We start from the raw sequence: 23982 nt of genomic DNA on the forward strand, positions 1-23982 counted from the left end.
AGTAAAATAGAATATGTCCCATAAGCTGACCTATATCTGAAAACTGACCTTAGACTTATTCAATTAAACCTTAGAATGTTTAGAATAAAACTAAGTCAGTAGCTCAGCCCTGACGGGGGAGTTCACTTAATCAAAAAGGTCAACTATCATGGGGGAGCTCAACGCTGAGTTCCTTACTGATTAGTTTTGCCAACATCAAAATGGGGGAGTTTGTTGAAACACCTTTCCACAGGATTTTGATTTGACAAAATTAATTAAGTGAAAGTAAATATTCTACAACACACTAAGTTTAAATGCTTTGATTTAGTGTTACTAATGTGTTTGTTCAATGTTGAGTTTATAATTTATCATAAGACATAAAGATCATAAGGCTCAAGCCCTATATGGAAATCAAGGCCCAAGTCAAACAAGCCAACGATCACTCAGCCTGCGTATCTCCAAAACGCTGCCGTTGAAGTAATGAAACGCATGCTGAGCAAAGAAGGATCGAGAAGATCCACGTAGACAACTTCGGTATGAAGCTGCTGAGCTGTCTCGACAAAACGTGCAGGACAGCTACTGACCATAAGACAGCTTCCAGACAAAGTATTTCCTTATTAGGTAAAGGTCAGAAGACACAACAAGCTGTCTGGTTGACATTACCCAAAATGGTGGAACATACTGACTCACTGACCGAAGAACAGAAGACGCTGGAATCTGATTGGCTAACGAGAACTGCTGGCAGACTCAGTGAAAGCGACCTGTAGCCGTTTGTCTCCAACGGTTATTTCGAAATTCGAAATAACCAGAAGCTCTCACAGCTCTCTATAAATAGTCCATTCAGAATCCACATTCTGTAGAGAACTTTGAGCAAGAGCCGCTACGCTGGCCAAACGTATACAAAAGTTCTCCATCAAAAGCAAAGCAAAGTTCTTACACTACAAAGTCTATTCATTTGTGTAAAAGTCTAGAGTGATTGTTTTTCAATCATCTAAAGTGTTCTAGCAATTGTTGTTTAGGACAAAATCTTTATCATTTCTAGAAGTAGAAAGGAGAGGCTGGGTACTCGGTTTTAAGTACTCAGCGGAGAGATTAGGATTGAGTAGAAGTATAGAGGAAGGTACTCTTGTCATACTCAATTGCTGATATTGTAAAAGGTTTGAGGCTCTACCTTTAAAGAGCTCAGTAGAGGATTTGAAATCTCGGAGGTGTTCCGGGGACAGGACGTAGGCTTAGAAGAAGCCGAACCTGGATAAATCTGCTGAGTGAAGTATTTCTAAACCTTAACTCCTTATTCATATTGCTTGCTTAAAACAAACTAAAACTGACCAAGTAAAAGAGGTCAAGCTGAGTTGTGCGCTACAAACGAGCAGGTTCAGGAATAGACTCTAAGTGCTATTTCCTGACCTAAGCAACGAAGCTGTCCTAGTCACTAGTTGACTAAGCCAGTGTCTTGCTGAGTGTTAAGTGCCGATGTTTTATAAACTTTTCTTAAAGAAAAGAAATCTCCCCAAATTATTTTAAAAAGGTAAAATAGTTCCTAACCCCCCCCCCCCCCCCCCTTGGAACTATATTTGCAACCTTACAAGGGACCAACATTTCCTTCACTAGAATGGCAGACTTGCATTACTAAGCCAAGCAATAGTAATGTATTTGGATCGAAGTTATAAAGTATAAAAGTGAGATATAATTAATAGATGTGGGATAGAAAAAAAACATACATTGTATTAAACTGCTGAGATGAACTTCCAGATCTATGGATCCCCATCTTCATCCATGGGCAAAACAAAACATCTGCAAGAATGATTCGATTTGAGGAAACTAACGTGTATAAGCTTTTCTTCAACTGAGCTTTTCTTCTTCTGCTTCTTCTGATCTAGTACCTTCTTCTAGAAATGGAAATGGAAATTGGGAAGAGAGTTGGGTTGGAGATTAAAGAGCAAAACGGAATCCGGATATGTATCCATGCAAGCCCAACCTTGTGGGTTGGGCCATACATACCATCACAGTGTTGCCTCCACTGGGATGACAGACTTGTGTTACTAAGCCCGATGATAGTAATGTATTTGGATCAAAGTTATAAAGTATAAAAGTGAGATATAATTATTAGATGTGGGATAGAAAAAAAAACATACACTGCATTAAACTGCTGAGATGAACTTTCAGATCTGTGAATCCCCATCTTCATCCATGGGCAAAACAAAACATCTGCAAGACTGAATCGATTTGATGAAACTCACGTGTACAAGCTTTTCTTCAACTGAACTTTTCTTCTTCTTCTTCTTTTAATCTAGTACCTTTTTCTAGAAATAGAAATGGAAATTGGGAAGAGAGTTGGGTTGGAGATTAAAGAGCAAAACAGCATCCGGATATGTACCGAGCCTTGTGGGCTGGGCCATACATACCATCACAGTGTTGCCTTCACTAGAATGGCAGACTTGCATTACTAAGCCAAGCAATAGTAATGTATTTGGATCGAAGTTATAAAGTATAAAAGTGAGATATAATTCATAGATGTGGGATAGAAAAAAAAACATACACTGTATTAAACTGCTGAGATGAACTTCCAGATCTATGGATCCCCATCTTCATCCATGGGCAAAACAAAACATCTGCAAGACTGATTCGATTTAAGGAAACTAACGTGTATAAGCTTTTCTTCAACTGAGCTTTTCTTCTTCTGCTTCTTCTAGTAATGATTCCATTAAAGTAATATAGAATTTCAATTTTAAAAATAATATAGCATTTTTCCTTTAAAAAAAGTAATATAGCATTTCAATTGTTACCAACTTGCTTAAAGTTGTTTAAATTTTTTCAAAGCATATTTTCTTCTACTACGACCTAAGAGATTGATCATATCACATTAAATAAGTTTAAAATGCTAATGAGTCACTTTATAATTTTAAGAGATCTATCAATTTTTTTAGCCAACTTCACAGAACTCTCCATGTACTAAGTCATATATCTTTTTTCTTAGTTTCTTTTAATGTATTACTTAAAAAATTGATTTCTAATATCAATCAATTCAAATGATATTATTAAAGCTAAAAACACAGTTATCTTCGTGATCTTTTATTTCATTTTGATTCTTTAATTGTTAGACATAATAAAATATTCATAAACAAATGTTAAAACACATAATTAATTAAGCCGCATAACTTTTAAAGATTACCTCTAATATTTAGTTTTTATACACATTGAATCTTTTACTACTGATTTAACTAAAGACAGCGCCATCTCCAGCATTTTGAAAGCGCTATGTAATTTTTGTACTCTGTTTTTCTTATCTAAATTTCATAATAGAAAAAATTCAATTGAATTAAATTGATTTTTTTTTAGTGAAATTGAAATTCTCACCAGTAACTCACGCACTCACGGTACACAAGAGAAACTTGGCTAGAAACTTGTGAGCAGACTCAATTATAGGTACATGAACAAGCTCATGACCAAACTCGATTATAATGTTCATGAGCACACTCGTGAACAAGTTTGGTTCAATTATTACTTTAATAATGATATTTATATAATGTTCATGAGCACAGTTGTAAACAGTTTGTTCATAATAGAAAAAATTCAAATCAATATAATTATCGTGTTATTCACGAGCGAAGTTCATAAATGAAATTAACGAGCTGATTATGAGCTCGTTAACAAGCTCCTGAACAGTTCATAAGCAGCTCTCGAACATAATGTTAAGCTCGATCTCGTCAATTTTATGACGAGCTGAGCATAAATAGATCAAAGATTGGCTCGACTTAGCTCAATAACAGCTCTAGAGCGAAGCAAGAAAAGCAAATAATACCTTTATACAATATATTCTTTTTTTTTTGCCTAAAGCATACGCAGCCTCCTGAACTTGTCACTTTTAGTCATTTTGCCCCCTGAACTTACGGGACGACCCATTTGCCCCTTCAACTATTTAAAAGTGGTATTAGCAACCCCCTGTTTTCATTATAACGGAAACAATTATGACATTTCTCATTGCAAGCACCAAGGTCATAATAAAAAAGATTGTGCACTACTAAAATAAGCTGCAAATGAGGTTAGTATAGACACTACACAACTTTTCTTGTAAAAATTGCATATATGGTTATGCACTACTAAAACAAGCTGCAAATGAGGTTATATACATGCAGGCCGGTTCCAATACTTCCATGAACACTTGTACTAATGTTGGAATTTCATTTTGTTTCCGTTATAATGAAAATAGGGTGTTGCTAATACCACTTTTAAATAGTTGAGGGGGCAAATAGGTCGTCCCATAAGTTCAAGGGGTAAAATGACTAGAAGTGACAAATTCAGGGGCTGCGTATGGTTTAGGTTTTTTTTTTTTTTTAAGGTCATTGTTGAACAAAATGCCCATTTTGTTGAGCTATTCACTCAAATTACAAAGGGAAAATTACCTAAGATTACTTGTTTATAAGAATCATTCTATATATATATATATATCAATTAGAAAATACAACATTAATATGGTGGAAATATTCTGTATATTACTCAACTCGAATAGACGTAACTTGCATTTCTTCTCATGAGATGGAGCAGGCTTTGTCAACTCAAATTATAGGCTTGCTTTTCTCCTCATGACTGATTATAGAATCTAACACCTCCTCTATGCACAAGTGCTTAGAACATTTGGTGAAAACTGTAGGGATCAAGCACAATCTATTCTTCTCCGTCCTCTAGATGATGTTGCTGACTCATGTCTGACTCCATTTCCTGCACCTAAATATAAGGCCAAACTAATAGACTGATTTTCCAACGAGTTTAACTATAGAATAGACATGTAATATTGTTTCTTTAATTAATGTTGAATAATTTTTTCAAAACAACTGTGAAAATAGATTCCACTACAACCCAACATGCTTTTACATACATATATCTAGAAAAATCGATTGACTTATTCTAATTTGTCATTGTGTATAGCATCCATTGTTACCAAAGAGAAAAATTATAAGAACATTGAGACAAAAAGTCGAATATATTAGAAAAGCTAAAATTAATATTAGTTAACAGGTCTCAGCAATGGAATTGCTGCAGTTTTCATACAAAGGGAATGCCCCCATGAATCTCTTCCAATACCAGCGCTCAGCCTGTAGAACATACTTATTATTGTGTGCCTGTAGACATTGTCAATCTTCGATGCAGACATCAAGTACATGGCCAATTTTATTCCGATCCTCACCATTTATATCCTTAATTTTTGGAGACAACAATGGCAACTTAGTTAATTTTACTTTTAGAAGAGTCTTAACATACTCAAGTGCATCAGGAAGCATCTTCAAATTCATACAGCGTCTGATCTCCAAGTCTTTCAGATGAGGGAAAGATCCTTCTTCCATATCCCATGTCTCTAGATGCTCCAATCCCCACAACTTGAGGACTTGTAGGTTTCGAAATTCCCCAGAGCTGCAAACGATTCTCTTTCCAGTAAAAGATTTGGAATACAATCTGAGAATTTTAAGTTTGGGAAGCTTCTCCAATGTTTGCATTGGATCATCTTCCAGTCCAGATGCTGACAAAGTGAGCTCAATCAGGTTTTGGGGAAAATTCGACACCAGCTGCTGATTCTTCAGTTTTCCCACCAAATATACGCTGGATAGATCAGTGTGATCTGATAAAGAGTCCAAGTGAAGATCCCATGGCTGTTCTGATTCATCAAACGATTTCAATCTCAATTTCTCGAGGCATTTTAGTTTCATAACCCAGTTTTCCACAGCCTCTAGCTGAGAGGACATTGCATCTTTTTGAGATTGCATTGACACCTTAGCTTTCAGTCCCAATTTTGTAATGTTTGGCAGTGTCTCTAGGCCATTTTTCACTGGACTATTCTCATCTATAAATAAGCCCCAAATAGTTTGAAGTTCCTCAAGAAAGCTCTCTACTAGGCGAGGCTGAAAAATGGTCCGAAAACTCTGATCTAGGAACAAATGTCTCAGTTTTTGCATTTTCCAGATTGATCTTGGAAGAGTATTGATGCATGTTCGCTTCAAATCTAAAGTTTGAAGGCTTAGCAATTTGTCGATGACCATTGGAAGTCTCTCTAGGTAAGTTGAACGCAAGCCAAGGTACCTCAGACGAGTTAGTTTACCTAATGCCTTTGGCAATATGGGTCTATATACAGTTTCAAGATCCAATACCAATAAGGAAAAGAAGCAATTTTCTGAAATGAGCCGTTCAAGGAAGTTACCTATATCTTTTCCAGCGTCTTCTCGACTATCAAATGATATAAAGCTGACAGAATTTCTATAACAAGGATACAGATTTGAGGAGTTGTTACCATGTATGTGTTGAAAGATAGCATCATCTGGGTTAAGATGGTCAGCAAGACGCCGAATTCCAAGAGTGATATTACTATGGCCCTGGAGAAAATTAGTTTCCTTAGCTTTTGTGAGCCAGTGCACTCGTAGAGCCTCAGGTAGGCGACACGCCTTGATCTTCCCATTGAGTTTCCTCTCTGTCACTTGGACCATGTTATACTTTTCCAACTCTTCCAAGCATTTCTCCGCAACACTTTCAACACTCCTTTCATCAGCCTTTCCATGAACTAAACCCTCTGCCACCCACAAGTTTATCAATCTTCTGGCTGGGATTTTATAGTCTGCTGGAAATAATCCGAAGTAAAAAAGACATCGCCTCAAATACAATGGCAGATATTTGCTGATGTCTTTTTGGATTTGTGGCCAAGGTTCTTCATCTTGATTTAGCTGTTCAAGTACTCTTGACCATTCCTCTAGAGTGGCTTCTCTCTATGACAACAATCCTGCCAGATTTACGATGATCTTCGGCAGCCCTCCACATTTCCTTAAAATATGTTTTTTCAGATCTTTTTGCAGTTGGGAAGAGATGTTTAGCTTCAGAGTATGCATAAACAACGCCCAAGTCTCATCGTCACTTCGTAGATGCAGTATGTACCTGAAGTTAGTCTCAGAGATTGGTGGTGCTTCCTTCGGGTTGCGCACAGTGAAAATTAGTCTTGAACCATTGAACAAGTTTGTGAATACTCTACTCATTTTTCCCCAGAAATTTCTAGCACACGAGTCCTCAACAACAATGAGAAATCTTTTATCTGCAAACACAGTATTAACCATTCTGAAAACTTGTCTGTCATAAAGACAACCTCCAACACCCAATATCTTTTCCATGATATCCACCTCGCTGGTTCCTGAGACCCAGAGGCGTAGAGGAAAATGATGCACAACAGCGTCATTGGTGTAGACTAACTTCGCAAGGCTTGTCTTGCCAATGCCTGCAACACCGACAATCGAAATAGTGATGCAACGGATATCTTCTACCAGCAACTTTGCAGTAATTGCATGTACATCCTCATCAAAGCTAACCATGTCAAGTTGGTCAGCAGCAGAAGCAAGGGTTAAGCTTCTAATGTTGTTGCTTAATGAAATTGGTGATGAAACGAGTTGAGGTTTTCTATCAGCAATGTCATAAACATGATCTTTTATCTGTGATAACTTTGCTGCAAGCTCGTGTTGAGAAATCAAACCAGGGACAGCCTTGATCATTTTCTTTAAAGGCCCTTGCTTGTTCTTCTTTCGTTGCTGAAGGGAGCAAAGGAAGGAACTAACTGCATTATAAGCTGAATAACAAACATCAAAAATTTCATCAATCCACAACATGTCTTCTTTACTGAGCTTTTCTATTTCAACATCCTTGAGAAATTCTTGAAAAGCTTTGAACTTGTCACATAACCACAGAACTTCCCTTTCCACAGTAGGGCTAAGCTGCTTTTCTGCTGCCAAAGCTTCAAACTGTGTTATGGTTCCAAAAATGATCGTGTTCCTCACCGAAAGACCATCGGAGTTCCTTTCAAATTTGCCAGAGCATAATGTGGCGAAAAAAACAAGTGTATCCCATATCTGGTCATAGATGTTTGACCACTTGTGAACGAGTTTAGAGTAATCAACCGTTTGCATGACAAGCATCACAAAGGACATAACATACAGAAGGAAAGCATGTTTCTTCCATTTGTTGTCTGATGTAATTATTAACTCAGTGATTGCATCTTCAATGTTGTGAATCAGTTCATTCAACTTTCCTTGGTCAGTATGTTCTTCCGAGAATTCCTCGAGCAACAGATCTTCAACCCTTTCAATATGAGGTTCTACTCCAAGCAAGAAGTCTGGCTCTTGAAGAAGAAGATTGGAGAGTTTTCCCAATACTGCAGATAAATTTTGTGTTTCCATGGATGAGATTTAGAACAGAGCTGCAAGGAAGAATTTCATGTTTTTAAAGAATTAGGAGTTTGAAATTTTTCTAGTCCACAAGCATAGGAGAAGATTGACAAATTTTCTTGTAACAGAAAAGACAATAAGTTTCGATTTATTCAATGAAAGATGTTACCCAAGGCAGTTGAGCCGTCCACATCTTGTTAGGAATGTTATTGACCTAATCCATATGAACCCAACTAGTACATGTTTCCCTTTCAGTTTCCTTCTCTATCACTTTTTCAAGATTAAAGGAACCCTTAGCCAGCAAAAAAGTCATGTTGCAGATAAAACTATCAAGTTTACAATTTGAAACTTTTAGGTTTTCATGAACTTTTATATTACCAAGTATGAATGATCCATCAAATTCAAATCCACAGCAGCTAGCATATGAAATAAATGATTTGGAAGATGATTAAAAGACAAAACATACACGAGAAATGCACCTCTCTCCCTTCTCTGAGCTGATTTTACTATTAATTCTTCAATTTTATACGTAGTTTTGCTCAGTCTCTTCGTATCAGACACAGTATCCCGCAATTCCATTTGAATTGACTGAAACTGATATGGAAGCAACGGATTTGGCTCTTGAATGACAAGTTTGGAAGCCAGCGCAAACAATACGCACTCTGTCGCCATGGATGTGTGTTCATAATCTCTGATATTGATGTTACTGGTTTGTTGTACTTCAATTTGGGAACGCAAGTCTGGTGGAAGAATCCCACATCGGTCATAAACAAAGCCAATATACAGTTCATAAGGTCACACAGAAGAAGAAATAAACACGACCTTACTTGAACAGGATCTGTTCTATAGGATCGTACCTCTGTATCCTTGATCACTAAGGAGACAGGAACCTAAGTCTGGTGGATGAACCATGGCCGTGTGATCAGAGCGTGATTAACGGCTGGATCCTTCTTCGGAATGGTCTGAGCTGTAGAGGATCGTTTCCATCCAGCTTAGGCTGCGTGGATCGGTCACACGGTTGTCTGACAGACTCCCAACAATTTTTTTGGAAGTTGAATATATATTCTTCTTATTAGCACATTAATTTTAAAATATCTATTTTATTAATTTATTTGATCAAATAAAAAAGGTATTGTTTTAAAATTTAAATTATTAATAATTAACATTTTTTTTAAAGTTAATCCTTGTAGCAGTGATAGTTAATTGTCCATTCTTCTTATTAGCACATTAATTTCAAAATATCTATTTTATTAATTTATTTGATCAAATAAAAAAGGTATTGTTTTAAAATTTAAATTATTAATAATTAACATTTTTTTTAAAGTTAATCCTTGTAGCAGTGATAGTTAATTGTCCAATGCCAAAAATAATACACCATTTATTCCATAATAGATGTTTTTTAAAATTAAGATACAAGAATTAAAAAAAATACAATTAATTTATACTAAATACTTTGTTACCCTTTGTTTTTTTTTTTTTTTTTGTAAGAAGGGAAGAAAAAAAACAAACAAACAAAAACCTAACCCGGGATCAGTCTAGGAAGACTGACCCCAATCCTATCCTCAAGAAGAGAAGGTAACAGAAAAGGAGCAACGGAAAGGGTAGAAACACCTAACATCCATCCATGCCCAGCAGCTGCCAAGCGATCCGCCACGCGGTTTTGCTCCCTATAAATATGGGAGAAGGTAAGAGAATCAAAGGCAGGACGAAGCCTCAAGATGGCTTTAATGAGATTCTGACTCTTAAGACAAACAGCCTGTCTATCCGAAATCCTGTTGATAGCCTCCAAATTGTCAGACTCCACCGAAAGTCTTTTAACACCCATGCGAATGGCAAGTTTAATGCCAGACAAGATCCCCCAGAGCTCCGCAGTAAAGGAGGAGCCCGTACCTAAGTTATGGGTAAACCCAGCCAGCCAGGCGCCACCAGCATCCCGAAGAACTCCACCAGCAGCAATTCTGCCATTACTAAGGCAGGAGCCATCCGTATTCAACTTGACAACCCCTTCCCTGGGCTTCCTCCAACCAACTAACTGGACCTTTTTAACCGGGGAGGGGTGAACCAGGGGCTCTCCTTCAAAACTCTTTGTAAAAACAGAGAGTTTTTTCGAGAAGTAAAACCGGAGGTCAGGAATAAAGACAGTCTTCTCAGCAAATAAACTCTTTGTTACCCTTTGTTAATTGCATCCATTAATTAATTTTTATTTATTCTCAAAGTAAAATAGCAACTTAAATAGAAGTATATTTGATAAAAGTCAATTAATATGCATAGATTGAATAATAGTTAATTATGGATGCAACTTAAATCAGAACGTCATATATTATTGAACAAAAAAAATCTCTAAAAATGCATCTTTTGTGGAACGGATGGAGTAATATCGAAAAAAAGAATAGTATAAAGTTAATTAAATGAGTGGTCAATTCAAAATCTAATCGAAAACGGGATAATACGAGGCACTAACATGAGTTTTTCAATTCTAAGTCTAATGTAACGAGACCTAAGTAAGGACAACCCATAAAGGACGGTGATAGAATCAGAAATGAACTAATCCATATTGGATATGGAAAGAGAATGACAATGCTATATTGGTAAATTGGATTTTCAATAGGGTTATCAATTAGTTGGGATTCCCCATCCCTGTTGGAGATCCGCCCTGTTGAGGATGGAGAATCCCCGTTTGCAGGGCCGGCCCTGGGCATAGGCCCGGGGTCCGCCGGCCTAGGGTCCAAGGCCGGAAGGGGGCCCAAAAAAAATTTACCTTTATAAATAAATTGTATATGTTTGAAGTATTATACATAAATTTAAATTAGCATAATGGTAAGGCATTGTCTTCCCATTAAATAGAGTGTGGGTTTGATTTTCATCTTTGTCATTTTTTTTTTTTGATATTTTTTTGATGTATTTTTAATATATAAATGTTATGAGTAGTCAAGAGTAAGAAGACAAGTTTCATTTTATTACCTCATCTTATAATAACTATTTTTAATTTGATTAAATTTAAAAATTAAAAAAAATATTCATTTTATTACCTTGATTAAATTTTGAAAATTAAAAATTAATTTATACAATGATATGAATAAAAATCAATGGGTTAAGGTGCAAAATTACTCATAACGTTTTGAGTGAGGAGCAATTTTACCCCTAATGTCGGTAGCCAATAGCAAATTTACCCCTAACGTTGATAATTTGGGTCAATTTAAGACGCAATTATAAAATACAGAGGTTTTTGTCTCTCATTTTCCACCAATTGCATATTAATTCGTTCTAAAAAAAGATTTCATGTGTTTTATAATTTAATAATAGACCTGAATATTTAAAAATTGGGTGAATTTGTTGAATTTTTTTGTCCAATTCGTACAAAAGACAGTATATTTTATTTATTTATTTTTTATTTTTTTACATCCCAACATATGTTTGTGATTTGTTACTGATAAAATGACGCATGTGTGAAGTGTAGATGACAAGATTCATGATCGAGAAGACAGTTTGATGAAATATTTATCAAATTAACCCAATTTATCAATGTTATGGGTAAAATTGCTCTTGATCCAAAACGTTAGGGACATTTTTGCACCTTAACCCAAAATCAATTAGTAAATTTTATATTAAAGGGGCCCTTACTACTTGTTTTGCCTAGGGCCCCTAAATTGTCAGGACCGGCCCTGCCCGTTTGGGATCCCTATGGGCGGAGATGGTGTTTATATTGTCCCCGACAGTCAGGGGCGGGAATGGTTATAAGTATCTCATCTCCATCCTCGTCCTCATTTCCATCCTCGAATGTCGCCAACGGATCACTGACTAAATACCTGAATATAGAAAGAAAAAAAAAGAACTAAAAAAGTATAGGGTAATTAATTTATTAGTCCCTATATTTTGACAAAACACATTGTTTAGTCTCTGTATTTTCAAAAACACATGGTAAGGTCCCTAACCTTTTTCCCAGTGAATTGTTTAGTCCTTCCGTCTGTTTGTTAGATTTTTTACCGTTTATGACTTCGGAAATGACTAAATTACCCTTTACTATTTACCTTCAAACTTTAGAAGAGAAAATTCAATTTAGAAGGAGCTATTTGTATGGAGAACAAGAAAAAGAACAAACCCAATGCTTACGAATTTGAACGATTAAGAAGAAAATCAAGAAAAAGAACACTCAAAGTTGATTTCAGAAGCATTAGAGTTTAAAGGAAAGGAAAATAAAGGAAAAGAAGAACGCAAATCCTAATTGACTAACAGAATCTTCATGAGAGTCTAACGGCACGGACTAAATAGTTCACCGAGAAAAACGTTAGAGACTTTACCGTGTGTTTTTGAAAATACAGGAACTAAACAGTATGTTTTGTCAAAATATAAGGACTAATAAATTAATTACCCAAAAGTATACAACAACAACAACAACAAAGCCTTAGTCCCGAAATGATTCGGGGTCGGCTAACATGAACCATCATATAAAACCGTGAAAATCAAGTCGTGTCAGCGACACAGATTCGCTCCCTCCACTCCGTCCTATCCACTACCATATTTTCCTCAATTCCCAATAAACTCATATCACTCTCGATCACCCAATTACCCAAAAGTATATATTATTAATTTATTTTGGACTTGTTTTTATTTTATGCTTTGAATCTTTGTTTGTAATTGTTTAGTTAATGTTCTATGTCTAGTAGTTTATAACTCTATGTCATTGGAATAGTAGTTTATGGCTTTTAAAAAAACTATATACTACAAATGAATATTTTACAAGAAAAAAGTAAAAAACTTAAAAACTTAAACGGGGATGGGGTTTCCCTACGGGGCAGGGATGGTAGCCAAATTTTCTTCATTTGTAATTCGGGGACGGGGAGTCCCCGATAGACTAGCCGTCGGGGATGGTTAATGCAATCCCTACCCCGTTTACCGCCCTAAATACACATAGATGTGTTTTAAAGTCGTGAGATCCAAAGAAGGAATGATGTGTTGATTTGGGAATGAACTAGACGAAAGTTGGTGTACTCGTAACAACCCTATTTTGAGAGTTTAGTAAAGTGCGTTTCAACATATGTAGATACATTTCAAAGTTAGCAGCTAACAACATGAATAGATTCATGAAAACATAGTTAGCAGAACAAGACATGTAGCTGAGGAAACACCTAATTTCTGCTGATTACATAGGTGCCTCAAATCTGAAAATCTATTTCTCAACAAGTATAGCAGCAATGAACCAGAAAGTTTAAGTCATGGTTAAATTTTAATATGACAGCCGTCTCGTGCCCAATTTCTTCTCCTTCAATTTCTTCTCCTTCTCAGCCTCGAACACCATCAATGACTATAGGGCCTGTACGATTTCTTCTCAGCGTTCTCACTGGTTCCTGAAACCCAAAAATTAGACCAAGGACATTCACTGCAATCTGTCCCTTCAACTGACAACTAACTTGACTCTTGCATTGCCTTTAGAAATCTGAAACTGTTCAGTAATGCCAAGATGAGCCATCAATAACCAAACATGGGTAAGCAGCTCTCCTCCATTTGTAAGCTGCTTGACATGGTTGCGCCATCCACATTGATTTGCACCATAACAAAGCATTTCTATCCACACATTATTTATCATCTCCCATTTCTTGTCCATTGTCCATTGCTCCTCCGTCTCCATTGAATGTATCGACTTCGCCAGCCGACACGCGTCAAATAGCACAGACTTGCTTCTGTCTCCTTTTACTTGACATGGCAGAATATCAGTGCTCACTTCTAGCAATGCACAACATGTTTTCATCCTGTCTAATTTGTATCTTTTTTCTTCAAAAAACTGTATGGCCTCAGCACATGAGTCTTGAAATCTTATCTGTCCAATCCCATTCGGAAGCATGACAGGGCGCATCACCAGAAGATACAGCATGTAATCCGATATCGACTTGCTTTCTTTACATGTTGGGTTTTTTAGTACGTTAGTGTTTCTTTCAGCATCAATGTAGAAGCAGAGATCTGTAGCAATGTGCCATAGAAGGATACTTTGGTCGAATTCTGCTTCGATACTCCAGCCTATTTTGTCGAAGCATCCCATTTCTCGAAGGACCTGATCTCCCCTTTGAGCACATAATTTCTTAGAATTCTTCATGTCTAATGGTTTCCTAGATTTCTCCAGAAGTTGTTGAAAGATGAGCTTTTTCAAATCAGGAGAAACAGAATGCTGCACTTTGTATTGATGGCTCTCCACCATCTCATATATGCACAATAACTTAAGTATTCGGCTGAACCTAATTGGCTTGTCTTTGAGGCAAAAATCTACAAGATTGTATTTTGACATGGAATTTGACCATCTCTTGTTCACAGCAGGCACCAGATGACAAAATTGCAACCGTGATTGGAGAAAGGAGATGGTCTTGTAGGCGAGATCGACCAACGAATTTTTGCGCTTGCTCAGCCAAAGTAATGTCAAGTCCGATGGGAGTAGAATAACTATCTCATATGCTTGCAAAGCAACAGCAGGAACCAGCAACACAAAGGTTATAATCTTGTCCTTAATTGAGTAAGGATGCTTATTTATTACCACAAGGGATATGAGAGTAAAGAAGGTCAAAGATAAAGTGATAAAACGGAGAAAGCTGCCCCAGTAAGTGTGAATTAGAGTTGCCTTAGTATAAAGCAAATCATACATGAACCCAAGCTCAATTTCGATAACTTTGAAAGCCTCCTCCCAAGTAGTGGATTCCTTTAGGAAGAAAGACCTGCTGTTCTTGAGATCTTGGAAACTGAGGATGAGGTCTGCAAATAACCGTTTGAAAGTTCCGAAGAAATCTGCAGCATGCTGCAATATCACAGCATCAGGAAAAATGTCATTTGCCACAACTTTATGAGCTTGATCGACGACAACAAAAGCTTCATCAATCACTGGCTTCAGTAACACATTGTGCCCCTCGTTTATTTTTGAAATATAATCATCCATAAATTTAGAATAACTGTGTCCCGGATCAGGGCGAGGGAGCATGGATTTTCTAAACTGTTCACTGCTGGCAAACCTTAGAGCCCAAATCCTTTCCCCGCACTTGATTATTGCAACTACAAACATAGGAATTGCTAGAAAGTTAATTGGACTTCCCATCCATGACTTAATTAACACATAAAATGCCCCTCCAAACTTGACAAGTACCCCAAGAAGTTGCCTCATCCATAGTTCACTGTCTTCTGAAGAGTAGGCTGTAATAGTGTCCGGACCACCAAAATGCAGAAGAAGAAAGGGTGCCCAAAATGCCATCATCACATACTTTGGGTTGAGCGAACCATTTGTATCACTTGATTCCATGTTGGACAGCACGCCCAATGAGACATTTACTATCCAATCTACTGAAAGGTATACAAGCCAAAGGATGAGCACAAGCCAATCTCTGGCTATATACTTTCTTCGGCTTCCTAGTACAATTAAAATCATTTGCATGGAGAGGCTGACAACTACTGCCACACGGAGCTCCCATTCGTTCCAAAGGTTTCTCCAACTATTAGGGAAGAGTTCAGCCAATCTCCTGTTGCTAATAAAAGCCAAACTGCCGACAGCTGATTGAACACAATATCAGGTATAAGAGTAAATGAGATGCAAAATCTGATATTGGCAAAACAAGAAATTAGGAAGCATACCAGTAGCTAACATGCTGCTCAAGGATTGTGCATAGTAAAAACCTGCATCTGTTTACACTAGTATCATGCTCTTTGATGACTTTTCATTTGTCTTCCAAATCATGAGCAATGGGCACATTTGGAGTACTAGCCGTACAAACCTGAAAACCATTTAGACTGATAGATGTTAGCAATAGATTTTAGCAGATTGGGGTGTATGATTACTGCTCTGGTGACCGTTCATAAATTTGAAAGAGTTGGCACAGCTCATGAACTTTCTACTGTAAAGCTAAACTCATCTTGAAGTCCAATTCTCTAGTGGACATTCTCCAAAAAGAGGCTTTTCTTTTTGTTAAAAAAGAAAAGAAAAGAAAAAATCATTGGGACCTAGTATATGATTTTCTTCCATTGCATTTCATGCATTCTCTACTAATTTTTGTTCATTCAGAAGTATAATCTAGGAGTCAAAGGAAAGTTCATGAACAGGGCAAAAGTTAGACTTGACTGAAACTCAACTCGAAGTTCAGGAATAACTCTAGGAAATATTATAATTGAAACTTGTGAAACCAACTATACAAATCAATGTCGTAGTTGATTATTTTGCTATTTCAGCCAAAAAAAAATCTAAAGTTTCCCTTTTCTAAATGAGGATTTTCTTTTATCCACAAGGGGAAACTTCTTTTAAGATAAAATCCCAGAGTCCTTAAGGACAACGAGAAACAAAGGACTCAGACTTAGGAAATAAAGCTCATATTACAAGTGACAAATGAAACAGAAAGCTTAAATTTGAGAAGACATAGTAGCTCTTTCACTTCTATTCTTTTCCCTTTTTACTATAAGAAATTATCATCTTGATAAATTAAAGAAACAATTTCTTATTCTCTTTAACCATATGATATTCCACATGTTTACTCTTTATAAACTGCAGAGGCTTCAGATGATGATCCAAATAAGGGGGGTACCTACCAATGTCATGCTAATCATGAACCAGGAACAACCTCAGATAGTGATTAAAATACATAATCCCTGCAGCCTCACGTCCTCTGATTAGCGACCCACCTGCAAAAGTACAAAGTAATTATATGGAGTTTAGACCAGTAAACTGAACTCATTATATGGAATCTAAGGAAAAACTCCAAGATTAAAGTTTAAGCACATCAATTTATCTTCTCAATCAAATTCTTAACACCATCAAAATGGTTTCCAAAAAGCTTCACTTCTTTCCGCAACCCGCCAAAGTTACAATTGAATTGTTGTCTCTGAGCTCTTTAAATCAATCAAATTGGAACATAGAAAGTAACTACCAACCAGAATAGAAATTGTGCTTCTCCGAGGAGTACAGGTAAAATTACAATATCAGTTAAAAAATGAAGAAAAGAATTATTCACCTGTGAGCTCTGAGCAAGAATGTGAGTCTTCTTCTGGAAGAGAGAATGAGATAAGGTTAACATCTTCTATTCCCGCTTCATCTGACTGAGGAAGTTTTCTTTCTATCTGGAAAATATTTCTTCTATGCCTTCATTTTGCGCTTGTGTAAGCTTCCAACTGGTCAACGGCCAGATGATGGGCATTAACCCATCATTAATTTCATAAAGCCCATTTTGTTGGCCTTTTTACTCAAATTACAAAAAAAATATTTTCAAATATATACCACAAAAAATTAAATAGGTAAACTACAAAAATAAATCTTATAATTCTCATAATTGCATGCATTTGTAAAGACGTTCCTATAATTTAAAAGTTTACAATTGTCGGTTAAGGTTTCTTCAATTTGAAAAGACAAGCTTTTTCATTAAAACTGTCCAAAAAAATTTCCATAAAATTGGAACTTCCCCTTCTAAAGATGCGTAGAAAAATCATATTTCAGCAAATGTGTCCCTTTAATTGGTTAATCAGTTCAATAAGGTAGTCCGGATATATGATTCATTAAAATTGTCCAATTTTTTTTATATATAATTCATTAAAATTACTGCCTAAACTGGAATGTGATAGAACTGTAAAATTACACAGGAAAAAAAAAACAAAAAGTAAAAGATAAACACAAAGAAACGATGATCAAGATAAAATATTTAATGAGTAGATGCGTAGTAAAGTTTCTCATATCAGCCTGGGTACTAGGAAGAAATTGGCTGGCTCAAGTACAGATTTAGACATGTTCATGTTCAGCCCAAGCCCAGCCCAGTCCGCTATAAATGATAACGGACACAACGGGCGGCTTACATTTTGAGAATATATGGCTCATTGCAAAATCTTACTGATGCAGATTTCTATTGACATTTTGAACCTCACAACTTTCCTTGAACTGCTGCATTCTGAACCCCGTTGTCTACTGATGCATCTTGAACATCATCATCCGCCAACAACCTGAACTTTAGGATCTTATGAAGACGAGCAACTGGCTTCACTTGCTTACTTGGAGCTTCATTTGGATCAATTATGAATTTTCCAGAGAAGAGATTTGCTTCCGATGGTCCCGTCTCCTCATGAACAGCAGCTTGAGATTCTGAAAATCAATGGTTGTGTAACTAGAATAACATTTAAAATTCCAATTTCATACAGAATACACTATTTAGCAACAACAGCAGATAGCAGGAATTGAACATAATGTGGCTATGTCTCCTTCAAACCGGACGAATGGGTGCAACACACACAACTAGACGAACTAGAGCAGATTGATTTAGGAATAATAGCACAAATTAGAACAAATGCCGCAAATAAAGACCACAATGACAAGCCAATAGTTTTCTAACTCGGACCATACTACTCTTAATACAGCTCAATCAAACATTATTTTTGCTTGAACCGAAGGCATAGAGTGCTCAGCAGAGAGAGAAACAATATCCAAGGATAAAAACTTTTGGCCACTTTTACAATCAAAAGTATGATTGCAAACATGAAATTAATAAACATTGGGTTTTCTTGCAAACATGAACTTTATGAACATGATGAAACTCACAGTTCATCTCATGCAACAGAATCATTTATCTTCTCCTTACTTGCTAATAATACAAAATTTAAATTACCACTACTGTCAGTAGCCAGAGCATGACAAATTCATGACTAGAAAGCTAGCACGCACTAATGTTTAACTTTCAAAGGGGAAAACAAGCTTACTCACCATCTTCAGAGAAAACCAATGGTTGTGTAACTAGAATAACATTTAAAATTCCAATTTCATACAGAATACACTATTTAGCAACAACAGCAGATAGCAGGAATTGAACATAATGTGGCTATGTCTCCTTCAAACCGGACGAATGGGTGCAACACACACAACTAGACGAACTAGAGCAGATTGATTTAGGAATAATAGCACAAATTAGAACAAATGCCGCAAATAAAGACCACAATGACAAGCCAATAGTTTTCTAACTCGGACCATACTACTCTTAATACAGCTCAATCAAACATTATTTTTGCTTGAACCGAAGGCATAGAGTGCTCAGCAGAGAGAGAAACAATATCCAAGGATAAAAACTTTTGGCCACTTTTACAATCAAAAGTATGATTGCAAACATGAAATTAATAAACATTGGGTTTTCTTGCAAACATGAACTTTATGAACATGATGAAACTCACAGTTCATCTCATGCAACAGAATCATTTATCTTCTCCTTACTTGCTAATAATACAAAATTTAAATTACCACTACTGTCAGTAGCCAGAGCATGACAAATTCATGACTAGAAAGCTAGCACGCACTAATGTTTAACTTTCAAAGGGGAAAACAAGCTTACTCACCATCTTCAGAGAAAACCAAGCATGTTCCTATTGTTTCTTCATATTCCCCAATCTGTCACCAAAAAAATAAAAAAATAAAAATCATCGACCAAAAGAATTTATATGCACAAATATAGCATCAACCTCATCAGTCATCAACTGAAACAAGAAAACTCGAACATGTATCAAGTCGAAGGGAATATATCACAAGGTAGTAATCAAACTCACCAGCTTCAATTTGCCATCTATAATCAGTATTGGGTTCAATGTGTCAAGACCCTGAAATCCAAAAGTCAATGTAAGTAACAAGAAAAAATCATGTCAAGAAATTAGAAACAATAAAACCAAAGACGGAGTAATAAATGTAAGAGAAAGGCACATACAGTTGATTAAAAAAACAAAATGAAACTCTAAAAAAAGTGCAGATACCATCATTGACTTTATTTCACCAACAAGAAAGCAAATTTGCATGGAACTATGGTGCACAGAGAAGATAAAGTAGTCTTGTGGTTTGTATGAAATCACTAAACAATGAGCACAAAAGCCTCTAATGACAAACAAATAGCTAAAGAAAGTTCTCTTAAAACCTGCTGATATGCCAATACTAAGTAGCAAGTATATGGTGGGAATTTCTAAAAGGTGCAATATAAAGTGAATATCTAAAGAGCTGCAAATTGTAGGGATCAAAGCATACAGTTAGAACATATGGTGCATTTGGTGGGATATCAATTTGTCCAGAAACAGCGTCAAGATCAAGCACAACATATTCTTCTTCATCCTCCAGATGATGTTGCTGACTCAAGTCTGACTCCATTCCCTGCACGTAAAGATAAGGTCATATTAATAGACTGATATTCCAGGGAGTTTAATTTCAGAAATATTCATCTGAACATATTATGTTGTTTCTTAATTAATGTTGAATAACTTTTTCAAAGAACTGAAACAATAGATTCCACTAGAACCCCACATATAGTCAATAACTATACTTTACATATATATATATATATAGAAAAATCGATTAACTTATTCTGAATATTTTTCTCATATATTTTGTAATTAACTAACAAAATGAATGCAAAGAAAAAAAATGGAAAACTCAAAAGAGGAGAAATCCCCCAAAACCCTAATCACCTGCTTAATTCATTTGTAGATTAGTGAAATAAAATTACCTTTTTGGTTACAGGGCTGATAGCTAGTTAAAAAGTTTCTAACCTGGAATTAGCGACTAATAAGATTTTTTAGCCCTCACTTGCATTGCAAAGTAATGTCATATATACTCTAATTACCACCAATTTATAGGTATGGGTATGAACAATAGCATAGATAAGAAGAATTGAACCTACATACAAACACAAAAAGAAGAAAAGGTTTTGAGTTCATGAGGTTGCCTGATTTTTCCTCCTTTTCTTTCTTTAATCAGTAATAAAGTCTACCCGTTTTTCCTTATGTTATATTGATCTTCTTCAGCAACGCATATGCGCTAGGGATGGCAACAGGGAGGGGCAGGGGCAGGTTTGCATCCCCCATTCCGCCCCAATATTTCAGGGATTTTTTTACCCCTACACCCGCCCTTAAGGGCTTGATTGGTTGAGAGGTTTGGGAAGGTTAGTAAAGGAAGGGTTAGTAAGGGTTTGTGGAAACCCTTGTTTGGGAGAAATAAATTTAGAAGGGTAAGGGATTTGAGGAGTTTGGCAAGGGTTTGAAAGAGTTAGGTTTCTTCACTTTTCTTTCAATTTTCAAACCCACCAAATTGGGGGGTTTAGAAGGGTTCAAACTTTTATTTCCAATATTGCCCTTATAAAAATTACTTAATACCCAAACCGGATTTTATTTATGATCTATGTTCTCACTTCCTCCTCCCCTCTTTCCCGATTTCTCTTCCTCACCGGCAGAACTCCGTCACCGGCCAAACTCCGTCAACGTCGATTTAAGTCAATTTTCTTCTATTTTTTTTACTACATTTTAGTCATTTTATAATGTTTCATTCCCTTACAAACCCTTCATTCCAAACAAGTCATTCCAAACAAGGGAAGGGTACGAACCTTTATAAACCCTTACTATCCAACCAAACAATGGTAAGGTTGATGCTTCCCTTCCCCTTCCTTCCCCTTACTCTCCCTTCCCTTCCCTTCCTTTATTTACCCTCCACAACCTCCCATCCAATCAAGCCCTAAGGGTGCCACGGGTTTCGGGAATCCCCTTCATCTAAACTGATTTATTTATACTAGTTAATCCCCACCCTATACGACTCTTAAACTGGTTAATCCCCGCCCTATACGAGTTATAACCAGTTTTCCGCCCTATTCAAAATTTATGTCAGTAATAGAAAATAACTTTAATTATCTAACTCTAATTGCTATTAGTTTGAAATTGAGAAAAAATAAACCTAAGATTAGAAACTTCATCAGCAGCTGAGCTTGAAGAACAATTAAAAGCAAAAATTAAACTTACTTGAACTTGAAAGACTTACGGCGACTCCGCGAAAGGACCGACGAAGAGGGAGCTTCACCGGCGATATGAACGACGGCGACGGAGTTTCACCGGCGATATGAAGGACGGCGACGGAGCTTCACCGGCGAGAGGAACGATCGTGGAGGAGAGGTGGCTGAGTGCGCGCAGTGGAGAGTGGTTAGTGAAAAACCTTTTCACTTTCGAAGTAAAAGTGTAAAACCAATTCTGCAATTCAATTCCAATTTCCCCCCTTTCTTATTTTCAATTTTTATTGTTAAAGACCTTTAAACCCCCAATTCTGCAATTCAATTCCAATTTTCCCCCTTTCTTAGTTTAGTTTTACACATTTTTATTTTTTTAGTTACTTACATATTTATAATTCACTGTAATTTGTAAATATAATTTTATAAATATTATAACTTAATTAATGTATAAAAATAAGATAATATATTCTTTCAAAAAAAATATAACTTAATATAGTATAATTTAATATTAATATATATATATATATAATTTTTTCGGGGATCCCCACGGGTTTAATTTCGAGGGCGGGGATCCCCACGGTTCGGGATTAGTAATCCCCAACCCCATCCAAATTTTGGGTTCGGGGTAAAATTTCCCCACACCCACCCCCGCATCCAAATTATTCAGTTTTTCCCCGCCCCTGTCGGTTCGGATTCCACAGTTTTCGGGTTTTCTTCACCTTATTGTCACCCCTAATATGCGCGTATTGGCTTAAGTAGAGACTTTGCGTTTCGAGAAATGAGATAATAGGATGGATTTGAATGAATTTAGACTAAAGCGGTAAACTTTTTGATGTGCTTAGGCTAGTGGCATGGAGGAGAGAAGAGAATATATTTCTACACCAGAAAGGATAAAGTCCTTTTGAACCAAGATAAAAATTATGAAATTTATACGTAATCTAACCTTTCTTTTAAGAAAGAATTGGCATTTGTAAGTTGGAAGTTAGGTAGAGTTTAAACAGTTAAAAAACTAGTCCTAAATTTTAGGATACATTACATTAAGGGTGTTACCGTACACCGCCCTTTTTTACAGCCCCCGCCCCCTTACATACCCATTATACCCTTTGCATTATTTTTTAAAAAAATTTGAAATCACCCTCCTCTTCTCTCTCTCTCCCGAACAAAGCACATAACCAAAAATTATGGATCCGAAAACGTCGGAACACGAAAACTCTGAAGACGAGATAATAATCTAATATATTTTTAAATTTTTTAAATTTAATGTATTTTAATTTCTATTTTTTTTAATTTTGTCAGGGGCAGGTCACGGACCCGCCCCGCTTCAGACGATGGCGGGTCCAGGACCCGCCCCGCTTCAGACGAAGACGGGTCCTGGACCCGCCCTCGTCTGAAGCGAGGCGGATCCTGGACCCGCCCCTGTCTAAAGGGAGGCGGGTTCTGGACCCGCCTCCTTTTATATGTTGGCGGGTCCTGGACCCGCCTGTCTATGTGCAGGAGGTCCAAGCACCCGTTTTGCGACAAATCTAAATTACGCTAAATATTTTTACAAACAACATGCTAAAATTCATAAACAACACGCTAAAATTCTACGAAAAATTACACTAAATATTTCTACAAACAACATGCTAAAATTCAAAAAACAATATGCTAACTACTTATTTTTTTTTTAGTTTTAAGTTGTCTATCCCGAAAATCGGGACAGAATACCAAAATCCGTAGCGGGACGGGTCCAGGACCCGCCGTCATTTAGACAATGGCGGGTCCAGGACCTGCCGACAATAAGAGCATGGCGGGTCCAGGATCCGCCATGAGTATAAGCGGGGCGGATCCAGGTCCCGCCATTGTTAGTAGCATGGCGGATCCTGGACCCGCCATGCTCTCACTCATGGCGGGTCCAGGACCCGCCATGAGTAAATTTGTTCAATAAATAATGTCCCGATTTTCGGGACAGAAAACTAAAAAAAAAAATTTGAACTTAATTTTTCAAATATAAAGGGGAAGGGCAAAATTGTAATTTGGGGACGGTATGAAGCAAATCACTACATTAATTGTCTAATATAAACCTATACCTTATGCAC

The 23982-nt window shown here is 36.6% G+C and overlaps 2 protein-coding genes, 1 non-coding gene and 1 pseudogene across 4 annotated transcripts; 1 reads left to right on the forward strand and 3 right to left on the reverse strand.

Moving 5' to 3' along the window:
• Window positions 1-4862: 4862 nt before the first annotated feature.
• On the reverse strand, window positions 4863-9185 carry LOC136223299 (probable disease resistance RPP8-like protein 2; annotated as a pseudogene).
• LOC136225307 (small nucleolar RNA U3) lies at window positions 8986-9200 on the forward strand. Its single transcript, XR_010687029.1, has one exon. It is a non-coding gene; the product is annotated as a small nucleolar RNA U3 (small nucleolar RNA).
• Window positions 9201-13134: 3934 nt separating this feature from the next.
• LOC136223268 (uncharacterized) lies at window positions 13135-17396 on the reverse strand. The gene is made up of 4 exons (XM_066011179.1): window positions 17138-17396; window positions 16716-16808; window positions 15771-15910; window positions 13135-15689 (listed from the first exon to the last, which is right to left on the reverse strand). Exons 3-4 carry the CDS (start codon window positions 15781-15783, stop codon window positions 13561-13563), a joined length of 2142 nt encoding a protein of 713 aa, XP_065867251.1. The 5' UTR covers window positions 15784-15910; window positions 16716-16808; window positions 17138-17396; the 3' UTR covers window positions 13135-13560.
• Window positions 17397-17784: 388 nt separating this feature from the next.
• Window positions 17785-22153, reverse strand: LOC136223269 (uncharacterized). 2 transcript variants are annotated; one of them, XM_066011181.1, is made up of 5 exons: window positions 21940-22153; window positions 20164-20286; window positions 19698-19748; window positions 19491-19542; window positions 17785-18252 (listed from the first exon to the last, which is right to left on the reverse strand). In XM_066011181.1, exons 2-5 carry the CDS (start codon window positions 20281-20283, stop codon window positions 18035-18037), a joined length of 441 nt encoding a protein of 146 aa, XP_065867253.1. In that variant the 5' UTR covers window positions 20284-20286; window positions 21940-22153; the 3' UTR covers window positions 17785-18034. The 2 variants fall into 2 exon arrangements, with proteins under 2 accessions (XP_065867253.1, XP_065867252.1); XM_066011180.1 differs by having other exon boundaries at window positions 21921-22152.
• Window positions 22154-23982: the final 1829 nt, after the last annotated feature.

The sequence above is a fragment of the Euphorbia lathyris genome, chromosome 3, assembly GCF_963576675.1.
Source record: "Euphorbia lathyris chromosome 3, ddEupLath1.1, whole genome shotgun sequence".
Classification (NCBI taxonomy): Eukaryota; Viridiplantae; Streptophyta; class Magnoliopsida; order Malpighiales; family Euphorbiaceae; genus Euphorbia; species Euphorbia lathyris.